At 53.7% G+C, this 11,090-nt stretch overlaps 1 protein-coding gene and 1 long non-coding RNA gene across 2 annotated transcripts in view; one reads left to right on the top strand and one right to left on the bottom strand.

The window, feature by feature from the left end:
* KCNJ6 (potassium voltage-gated channel subfamily J member 6) overlaps positions 1-8,678 on the top strand; it is a 163,194-nt gene extending 154,516 nt beyond the window's left edge. Inside the window, exon 4 of the mRNA XM_006774137.1 lies at positions 5,595-8,678. Coding sequence (XP_006774200.1) covers positions 5,595-5,920 — 326 coding nt within the window. The 3' untranslated portion in view covers positions 5,921-8,678. The remainder of the gene's footprint in view (positions 1-5,594) is intronic.
* Positions 8,679-8,827: 149 nt separating this feature from the next.
* Positions 8,828-11,084, bottom strand: LOC107184731. Its single transcript, XR_001515626.1, has 2 exons — positions 9,109-11,084; positions 8,828-9,012 (listed from the first exon to the last, which is right to left on the bottom strand). It is a non-coding gene; the product is annotated as an uncharacterized LOC107184731 (long non-coding RNA).
* Positions 11,085-11,090: the final 6 nt, after the last annotated feature.

Below are 11,090 nucleotides of genomic sequence, written 5' to 3'. Positions count from 1 at the left end.
CTCTCTAAAATCAATACAAATATACTAAAAAACGTGTGTGTGTGTGTGTGTGTGTGTGTGTGTATTTTCTTTAGAAAAGCAGTCTATCATCTTTAAGGAAAATTTCCCGTCTTTCCTGAAGTCCTTCCTGCCTCACTCCCACGCAGGGAACTCCCCCCCCCTCCGCCCAGTGCCCCCTGCCCACCCTAACCCCCAACAACCTCTGAACCCAAACACGCTGTCTCTCTGGCTGCCATGCACATCCGTGTCTGGTCCTCTCATCGGCCCGGCGCCCAGAGCAGCATCCAGTCCACACGTGTGTGCGTGATGAGTGAGTGGGTCCGACCACACAGTCACACAGACACACAGACACACAGGCACACAGGCACACAGACACAGACAGACACACAGGCACAGACAGACACACAGGCACAGACAGACACACAGGCACAGACAGACACACAGGCACAGACAGACACACAGGCACAGACAGACACACAGGCACAGACAGACACACAGGCACAGACAGACACACAGGCACAGACAGACACACAGGCACAGACAGACACACAGGCACAGACAGACACACAGGCACAGACAGACACACAGGCACAGACAGACACACAGGCACAGACAGACACACAGGCACAGACAGACACACAGGCACAGACAGACACACAGGCACAGACAGACACACAGGCACAGACAGACACACAGGCACAGACAGACACACAGGCACAGACAGACACACAGGCACAGACAGACACACAGGCACAGACAGACACACAGGCACAGACAGACACACAGGCACAGACAGACACACAGGCACAGACAGACACACAGGCACAGACAGACACACAGGCACAGACAGACACACAGGCACAGACAGACACACAGGCACAGACAGACACACAGGCACAGACAGACACACAGGCACAGACAGACACACAGGCACAGACAGACACACAGGCACACAGGCACAGACACACAGACATGGACATGGACCCACAGACACACAGGCCCTGGCCCTGCCCCGGGAGAGGACGTGGGGAGAGGGAGTTGGGCGCATTCCCGGCTCCCTCCTGTGCTGGAGGGAGGAGAGTGTGTCTGAAGCGCCGGAGCAGCATTCCCGGGTGGGAACGCAATGCTGGGGGGGGCAGCGCGGAGAGAGGCCTGGGGGCCGGAGGGGCCGGGTGGGCGGTCTGGGCTGGTGACGCTGCCTCTGTTTCCCCACCTGCACCAGGAGGGCGTGGCCCTCGAGGTCCCTGCCGCCCTGACGAGGGGGGTCCTGCACCAGCGAGAATGTTTCGGGCTCAGCATCTCGGGTTCGCGTTCTGGGGCGCCCCATGAATGAGCACAGTATTCGGGTGCATTTTTTTCTTTCCATCCATTCTGCGGGCAAAGCAAAAAGTCTCTCCCCGCCGCCCCTCCCGAGGCCTCCAGGCCGCCTGGCGCCCTCCTCCTCGCTGCACATTCTGGCAGATGGAGAGCTTTCCGCAGAAGTCGGTGGGTCGGCTGGGAATCACAGAACCTGCAGCAGCCGGCCCCCGCGAAGGCATTCGCAGGAGACCTCGGTTTTCTGGATTTTCTGGGTTTTCTTGGTTTCTCCTCCGAACTAACTGCAGTCCCATTGTCTCCAGGGACCCGCCGCTGCCTGCTCCTCCACTCGCCCTGCGCTCCTGCCATGCGCGCTGCTCTGACCTCACTTGTATTTTCCACTTCATCCCTGACACGCGCGCGGGTCTCTGTCACGCGTGGCCGCCGGGACATGAGCTATAGGGGTCTGCAGTGTAGACTCTAAGCCCCGGTCCCCACAGCAGGGTGTCCGGGATCCTAAAGGAGCGAGCAGAGCGGTGATGGCCACAGAGGAGGCGGGGACGTGGGGTGGGAGGGCCGGTGGGAATGAAGCTTTTCTGAATGCATCTGGTTATGCTGCCTTCATTTCTGAACCACTTAAACCCTCCAGTGAAATACAGACAGGGACCTGAACCTGGCTGGGTATGAAGTGGATACCGTGGCCACCTGAAAGAACCACGAAAGAAGTAACTCGGACACGGGGCTCTGGGGATCCCACTTCCGGGGGGATGCGCTAAGATTAGGAAGAGCTGCCCAGGCGTTTGGAATTTGACCTCATGGGCCTGCGGTTGATCACGTCAAAAGGACAGAGAGCAGCCCCGTCATCAGGAAAGGCGGTTCCAGATCAGACGAGGGGGCGGCTGCTGCGCTCCTTCCGGGAGAGCCTCGGAGGACTTTCAAAGGAAAATGGGTTTACGGACCAAAAGGAAGAAATCTGAAGGCAGTCTTTGACGGATGGGCGTCCTATCAGAATAGAGTTTTCCGAAGCGGGAAGCTTCCTGATTGGCCTTCAAGTGCATCTGACAGTCCCGGTTGGCCCGCCCTCGCCTGGACTGTTCGGGGGGGCTTTCCAGGCTGGGAGAGTCACATGGGTTTCCCTGTGTCAACCTAACCAGCACCTGCTCCTTCCTGTGAGACCCAGGTCTGCCGTAGCCAGTCCCCAGTAGGGTGAGGGACATGGTCATCCCCGCACTGCCCTGTGTGCCTGTGGGGCAGAGCCAGGGAGACATCTACGGAGGGTGGGGAGCCGGGAGCTCACCGCTGGGGAACCGTGACACAAGCACCGCCTGGGAGAGCTGGGAAGAACCCTGGGGTTTGCAGTTGGACTGGGGACTCTCCCTGGTTTTGCTCAAAAGGGATGGAGGTGGCTTGGTGTCTCCAAGCAACTTCCTAGAGAGCAGTGCCCCAGATTTGGTCAAGAATAAACACCCTTGTGCAGAAGACAAGAAAAAATGCACAGGCTTAGAAGGAGAACTGGTAGGAGAACACAAGGGCAGGTGGGAGAGAGGGGGGACCGGGGATCAGCAATGGTGAGCAGGTGTGGTGGGCAGCCAAGGTCCGACCCCAGGGGCAGCTGCTTGGGCCCCGCTGCTTCGTCCGCACCCCATTTTATCTTGTAGAATGTAAGTGGGGGCACTTCCCAGAGCTGTAAAGATCCTCATTAACACATGGTTCCTGTCTTCAAAAACAAAGCTAATAGTGTGCTGATGGAGGGCCCCGGCTGTGGAGCCCGACTCACTAAACTAGAGCCTTGGGTCCACTCTCACTGGGGTTAGTCGGCTGTGTTGGCATCACAGCCCACAGCCTGGGTGGCTTCACCAACAGATGTGTATTTTCTCACCATTCTTGAAGCCAGAGGCTCCAAGATCAAGGTGCCAGCAGGGTTGGTGTCTGGTGGAGCCTCTCTGCTTGGCGTGCAGACAGCCGCCCTCTCGCTGCGTCCTCACCTAGCCTCACCTGTGCACACAGGACAGCGCTCTCAGTGTCGCCTCCTCTTACAAGGACACCAGTCTTATTGGATTAGGGCTCCACCTTCTGACCTCATTTAACCTTACTTACCCCAAGTTCCGGTTTCCACATACAGCCACGTCAGGGGGTTGGGGCTTAAACATATGAATGTTGAAGGCACACAGTTCAGTCCATAACCCTGTGTGACCCAGGATGGTTAACTAACCTCTCTGGGCCTTTGCACAGTTTGCTCCTGTGCAAAATAGATGTGTCAGCACCACCAGAGAGGGCTGTGGTAAGGATGTGATGGCCCAGGCACAGAAAGCATTTGGCGCCTGGCATACAATGCACACTGATCAACGAACGGTGTTTGTGACTTAATTCAATACCAAATTTGTGAATTCATCAACGACTTGGCGAGAGTAGAACTAGGAGCACGCACGTAGATGCCTTTTTAGACATTTCAACTTGTTCTTGCGAAGCTAGTGGTGAGTCCCACTGGCCCGCCAACGGGTGGGCCACAGAAGGAGCAGCAGCGCTCCCTGGCGGCATCGTGCACCTGGGCCAAGGCGGCTCTCGGGGGTGAGGAGCACGGGCTGCACTGACCTGCCGGAGGGGAGCGTTCTTCCAGGACCGCAGAGATGGCGGCACCGCCCCTCCCTGCCACCGGCCCCCCGGGCTCTCCCACACGGACACTCGGAGGCACAGTGTGGGCACTTTCTTACCGCACGAACCCAGGGCTGCTCTTCCTGAGCGTGAGGACCAAGAGTGAAGGAGGGTCGCGTCCTGCAGCCTGGCGTTTGCAGTGAAAACTCTCGCCCTGGCCGGTGTGGCTCGGTGGACAGAGCATCGGCCTGTGGACCAAAGGATCCCGGGTCAAGGGCTCCTCATCAGCCCGGGCCCTGGTCACGGCGGGTGCAGGAGGCAGCCGATCAATGTGTTTCCCTCACATCTATGTTTCTCTCCGTCTTTCCCTCTCTCTTCTACTCTCCCTAAAAAAAAAATCTATAATAATAAAAGCAAAATATGCTAATTAGACTGGACCTCCTTACAAATGACCTTCTGGACGAAACCAGGGCTGCGAGGGAAGCCCGGGTCCCAGGTGCCAGAGGGAAGCCGGTGCCGGCAGCTGGGGGAAGGAAGGCCGACTCTTGCACGAATTTCGGGCATCGGGCCTCTAGTAAATAAATAATAAAAATTAAAAACATAAAAAGTAAGCCCAGGGCATCTCCAGTGCAGTCCTGGGGTCTGAATACTGGCAACAGATAAATTTCACAGGACGCTACGGGGGGAGGGGCCCACCCTCTCATCTTGCTGGAGTCAGATTCTTGGAAATGTTGATCCTTCGTCTACCTGCTGAGCCACTCCTCCGGCCTTTGCCAGGGGGAAGGAGGCTCTCTTGAGGAGGCTTCATGGCGCTGGCATGCGGCATAACGTCTCCCACCCGATGTGCTGCTGTGAATCTAAACATGGGCTCTGCATGCTGAGTCCCAGGCGTGCAGGCCTGGCCCGAGGCTGCTCGGTGCCTGTTCCAGATCCCTTCGCTGCCTCCATGGCTTCCCGGCTTCGCGGTGGGGCCGTGGGAGCGGGGCCTACGCAGCTAATGGAGAAGTCGGCCTGAAGGAATGACCGAATGGACGCCTCCGTGTCCTGAGTAGTTTTGCAGAGATGGCGGGGAAAGCGCGCCAACTGCATTCCCTGTATTTTACACCAAGCCTGTGGGCTAGTCTTCTCTCGGGAGACGGGTGACGTTTCCCTCAGTCTGTCACTTCACACTTAAAAAGAAGCTACTCCTGGCTCAGGTCCCGGTAGGACTTAGGCACAGTTGGGGTGGCGGAGGTCAGAGTCATGACCTCAGGGCTCTCCCGAGCACATGAGTGTGCACCTGTGTGCACGGGCCCCTGTGTGCATGGACACCTGTGTGCACGGGCCCCTTGTGCACGGGCGCCTGGGCCTGTGTGTTCGTGTGTGGCCTGGCGGGCAAGTGTAGCTTGATGAGAGCCAGACTCTCATGTTGCTCCCCTGAGCGCCCCTGGGAGGCTTGCACTCCCCAGCACACACACGCTCATGTGCATGCTAGGTGTGTCTACAACATGGACAGCACCTCCATCGTTGTGACACCCTATGCAGGTCACAGTCGGAACAGCCGCAGGCAGCAGCCCCGCCCCACACTGGGGATGGAGCCCGCAACCTCGGCACGTGCCCTGACCGGGAATCGACCCCTGACCGCCTGGTTCGTAGGTGGATGCTCAACCACTGAGCCACACCAGCCGGCCGGGCCTCACTGTCTCTTGCTGCAGCTCCCCCTGCAGGGATGACATGCCAAGCTCGGAGCTCCTACATCACCAGCGAGATCCTGTGGGGGTACCGGTTCACCCCAGTCCTGACGCTGGAGGACGGGTTCTACGAAGTCGACTACAACAGCTTCCACGAGACCTATGAGACCAGCACCCCCTCCCTCAGTGCCAAAGAGCTGGCTGAGCTGGCCAGCAGGGCAGAGCTGCCCCTCAGTTGGTCTGTGTCCAGCAAACTCAACCAACATGCGGAACTGGAGACCGAAGAGGAAGAAAAGAACCTCGAGGAGCAAACAGAACGGAATGGTGACGTGGCCAACCTCGAGAACGAGTCCAAAGTGTAGTCCCCCGGCCGGCCTCTCCTCCCCAACCTTTCCCCAGGCCAGCCGCCCCTTCTCCTGTCCCCACAACCTGTCCCCTGGCCAGGCCACCCCTTCCCCTGTCCCCCCAACCTCTCCTTGTCTCTCATCCTCCTGCTTTCTGCCTCTCTTACTTTGTTCTTACTTTATTTGTATTTAATTTTGGCATTACCAGAAAACAAATCTTCAAGGTGTAAAATCTCTGCCTGCCCTCCCTCAGTTACTCCGATTGAAGAGGTAGACACGGATCTGGTTAAGGTGTAAGGTGCCCTCATTGATGGCCCAAGCCTGTCTCCTCCCTAAATTCCACACACCCAACTCCTAGAGATTTAAGCTACTTCCCTGCATGAGCTGTACAAGACCAGATCAGTCACAAGAGTGTGGGGAACACGTGACCTGGGATACACATTAGGCCCAGTGCCTGTTCATTCCTGCAGCGAGACACAGAGGGTAGCCCTCACTTTCCTAGATCCCCACACATTTCATCTCCAGGGCAGGTGCTCGCCCCCCAAGGGCATCACAGGTGTAGGACCCAGGTGAGGCAAAGACAAAACACTGTACATATATATGCCTTATGTAAGTATTTTCTTTGGCAGTTATTAATAAAACCCAGCATGTACAAAAGTACTGTAGAACACAACTTCTAAATAATGTACATAGATATATAATTAGTGTAGGTTTAGATATATAACTTTAGAAATAAGATGAAAGAAAAAAGATTCTCACTGTACAGTAGGCATTTCCGTTCCGATGTCTTTTTCTGAATTGCTTTGGTCCCATTGACTGCTGGCCCTTTAGTGCATGGCCTTTGTTCTGTGTCCCAGATTGGCAGCCCGTTCAGGTCCCTCACTGTTCCCTCACTGATCCTTTTGTTGAATCTAATAAGCCATAGGTCTGGGGGGAGTTGGGAGGTCCAGCAGATGGCAAAACGCACCACCAATACACTGATATACTGTGAAATGTTTACACACTGAGGCCTCTCGTTTAAGACAACCAGGGCCGCACTGGCCAGCCTGGGGAAGAATTCCCAGAGGACATTCTCGGGCTTGTCACCAATGACATGTTCATGCTTTTCACACGAGCGCTCGCCCTTTGTAGTTTGGGACACTCTTCTGCAAAACCACTGATTCTCCAGCGGTTCCACTCCGTAGTCACGAGAAACTACAGACTTTTACAAGGAGACATGGCAGGCGAGCAGAAGATGGTTGGGTCTGGAGTCATGAACTTCATAAAGGCTCATAGTGTCACTGACCTCACACACTGACTTTATCCTGCACTGTTTCCTGACCCGGGGGCTTATCCATCGGCTTCTTGCATTGTTATCTATTCTACTCTTTTATTATTATGAAATGACCAGAGTTCAACATTCAAAGATTACACCAACAATCTTGGTGACTACTAAATCTCTCAAAAGTATGCCACAGGTTAGAAATCAAATCCAAAGTGTCTCCCAAGCAAAAGAAAACAAAAAACTGCAGCCTTAATTCATTTCAATCTGCAAAGATAGATGTAGACAGAGAGAGGAAGAAAAAGAGGAGAGAAGGAAGGAAAGAATGGAGGGAGAGCTAAGAAGGAGGGTGGTATTTTGTACTGAAAATCTAAATTTCAATATAAAATTTTTTTCCAAATAAAAGAAAGAGAATCTTACATGAAAACGACAAGGGCAGGTGGAAATCTTGCACTGTGAAGACCTTTCACATTAATTTTACTCTTTTAAACTGTTTGTCCCCTAACGCAGTCGCCCATCATCAATATCCACTGACTGGATGCAAGTTCATTGTCAGCTCCCACAGCTGTGCTCAGTTTGAGGCTCTGCCCGTGGAAGTCCAAGAACTCAAACTGGCCATCCCTCCCTGTTGACCTTGCTCTCCCGCACCAGATCACCCAGCCTTCGCCATAGTGGAGGGACCTTGTCTACTAAAAAGCGTGTGTGGGAGATGAGAGCAGCTCTGCCGTCTGTCACGGGGCCTCTCTTCTCCCACTTCCAAGACTTTGCATCAGGACAACTGCTTCTTGGCACTGACTTCCTGGAGAACAAACCTGTGGGCCACAGCCCCTTCCTGTTTGCCAACATCTCACTCTGCGTTGAGCATCTGTTGGATCGTTTCTTCTTTCCACACTCTGAGGAGGTTGCAGGCAAGGAGGAGGAGGGAGCCCCACACGCTTCCTGCCAGGCTGTGGGAGGAACTGTGGCCTTTCCTCCACGTACGTATGTACGTAGCCTTATACAGGGCACTCTTGACTCGTGGGCGCTCACCCTGCAGCACCCCCAGAGCTGCAGGGCGTGGCCTTTTAGCACAAAGCAAAATCGAGCAGGGGTTGCAAAAAGTCTGCTAATTTAGCTCTTGAAGACTCACTGGGCCTTTTTAAAACAGTTACTAAGGCTTAAAGGACCACACACGCCCTGTTGTCTGGTGGGAACAGCAGCTCGGGGCCCGTTAGCACAACTGAACAAAGAGCCTGACAGCCCTTGGTCACGCACATGGTGGTCGGTTCTGTAGCGGTGACAGGGCCCCCGGGGTGAGGCCCTCCCTATCCCCACTGTCTTTGGTGTCCATGTAGTTGGAGACAGAACATGAACCAAATCTCGTTTTTGTAACGTGAGCCTCTGAGTCTCTCAATGAGGATGTTCCAGGAGACCCTTTTACTAGAATGTCCCACGCAAACATGTCTATTTTTCTACAATTATTGATAACAGTTTAACGGTGTATTTTGTGTCAACTGTTAAAATTTGGAACGGAAAGCAGCTCATGAAGACTGAATTTTCTAAGCAGCAAGTACTGAATGGTGTTTTTCCATTAAGACAGTTCCACAAAGATGCCCCCACGATTTCCAGTCTCCACACTCCGTATCCAGACGCCCTTCCCTCAGCCACTTTGTTAGCAAACCAAGTGCGATGAAAATAAATAAGCCTATTTTAATGCAGCAGCACCCATAAGGAATAAGAATCACTCTCGATTGGTATTGTGGTGTCTGGTTGGTGTATCGGAGTCTCTTTTCCATAAAACCATGGGGGGTCCATTCGCTGGAGAGGCACTTTGAGCCGAAGGTGGCCGTTTGCTCCAGTTGACCCCGATCTGGAGAAAAGCGCGATTCACCCCAGGGCGCTGAGGCCCTCAGACTCTCACTCCCGCCCGCCCCAGCGGCGTTCCCTCTGACAGAGCCCTCTTCACCTGTGTCTGCTTCGTGTAGCTGCAGTTGTTTGTGTCTCGGGTGTCCCCTGGCAATGAGCACATCTGGGTAATGCCGGGTCATCGCTTTGCGGTTCCTTGGAAACCCGGCATCCCAGCCACTGGTCCAGGAGAAGGTGCCCTGTGCCCACCCCTCCTCCATCCGTCCCTCTCCTGTGCTCTTTCCTCCAGTCCCAGGTCCGTTCCCATAGTTCAGTAACTCATGTTTCCTCCCTGAAATCAGCTACTGTCCCTGAAAGTGCCAACCTGTCTCTCAAGCACAATTTCCTCTTCCGGGTTTAACCAGGTGAGGGTGCTAAGGTCTGTTTTCCATTACATCCTAATTTCAAAATTACTTACGACTTCACATAAAGCCGAAATGTTGAAGTCTCCAAATGTCTTCCCTCCCTACACTTTCTTATATTTCGGTTTCTTACTTTTTTCCCCCTTTGCTTTTTTTTATTTAGATTTAAGCAGGTATCTTAGGGAGGTTCAGAAACTATTTGTAAAGATGGATAGAGAAGAAGGCTATAAAAATGCTGTTAGAAACTATACTTGAACTCGCCGCAAGAATGTGAAATCATATGGTTAGCTGAGCAATTCAAGATTTTTTATCCGTAGTCTTTTCCAAGACAGCTTGCCGTCAGTCTGACAAGTCTTCAGCCTTCCTTCCCTCGGCCTGGGTGGTACTCTGTGGTTCACAGCAGGGTGGTTGGAAATGAAATGTCCTGCAGACACGGTAGATACTCTCTCCCAGGAGCTCCTTTCGGTGGATGGCTGTAAAGTCAGAATACAGGCAACACAGGCAATTCATCGATAATATTATCTTGTTTCTAGACTTTAGGGCCAACCTATACCTTTAATTAAAATGGAGTAAAGTACGCCTCTTCCCACTCTCTCTGCCCCTGCTGTCCGGGGGGGAGATGCAGACGCAGAGCGGCATTTGGAAGTAGAGCTGGCTCAGGCCACTAGAAACATTGATGGAGCACAGTGTGTACAGTAACGAGACGACATTATGCCCTACTGCGCGCGGTGTCTGAGCACTTACTCAAACTACCCCACTTCATTCCCTCGGGGAGCTGAGCGCTAGAATTTCCATGTTATAAATGGAAATCCAGGGGGTAGGCAAATCCCGCCTGGCCCCCGGGTCACAAGGCCTGCGAACCACAGGCCCCGGTCCAGTCCAGGTGCCGAGGTGTAAGCCCTGGGCTCTTTTTACTACAAAAAGGGTCCGCAGAGCAGATCTGCTCCCAGCCCCTGGCCGCCGCCTGGCTCTGGAAGCCTTGCAAGCTAGGAATGACTTGACATTTTTAAGTTGTTGGGAGGGAAGTAAGCTAAAGAAGACTATTTTGTGACATGTGGAAAGTATATGAAATTCTCACTTCAGTGTCACAAATAAAGTTTTATTGGAACACAGACACCCTATCCATTATTATTGCTCCCACACGCTAGCAGAGTTGAGGTCATGTGGCCAGAGGCTATAATATTGAGAATCTGGCCCTTTACAGGGAAAGTTTGCTGGGCCCTGTACATACTACTAAATGCTGTTCATAACCGTAACTACTATTAGTTAGTAAGCATTATGCTGCAGTATTAAGAGATGCCGGGACAACTTAGAACAATACGCTCTCTCCCAGGATAAATCTGTATGCCACCCATATGTCTGTTCAAAGAGGAAAAATACACATGTTTTGGTCAGCGGCCAACGGCTTCACAGGACGGTGGTGGCCCAGTCATAAGTCAGGTCTCGAAGAAAGACTTCTTCCTTCTCGGGACCCGCCCCCCAGAGTGGTGAGCAGAGGGGCAGCCAGCCGGGACCCAGCGGCCAACTCAGAAAGTGAGGCGGGAACACTACCCATCACCGAACAGCACAGAAATGGTGGTTCCCAGGCAGGGACCGGGTAGAGCTTCGCTGGGACCCACAGACACTTTACTATGTAGTTGGGCCTCAGTGGGGTGAGCTGGGCTTTCAGGGGAGCGCGCAG

Source organism: Myotis davidii, unplaced genomic scaffold (assembly GCF_000327345.1).
Source record: "Myotis davidii unplaced genomic scaffold, ASM32734v1 scaffold227, whole genome shotgun sequence".
Classification (NCBI taxonomy): Eukaryota; Metazoa; Chordata; class Mammalia; order Chiroptera; family Vespertilionidae; genus Myotis; species Myotis davidii.
This window is presented reverse-complemented; position numbering and strand designations above follow the sequence as displayed.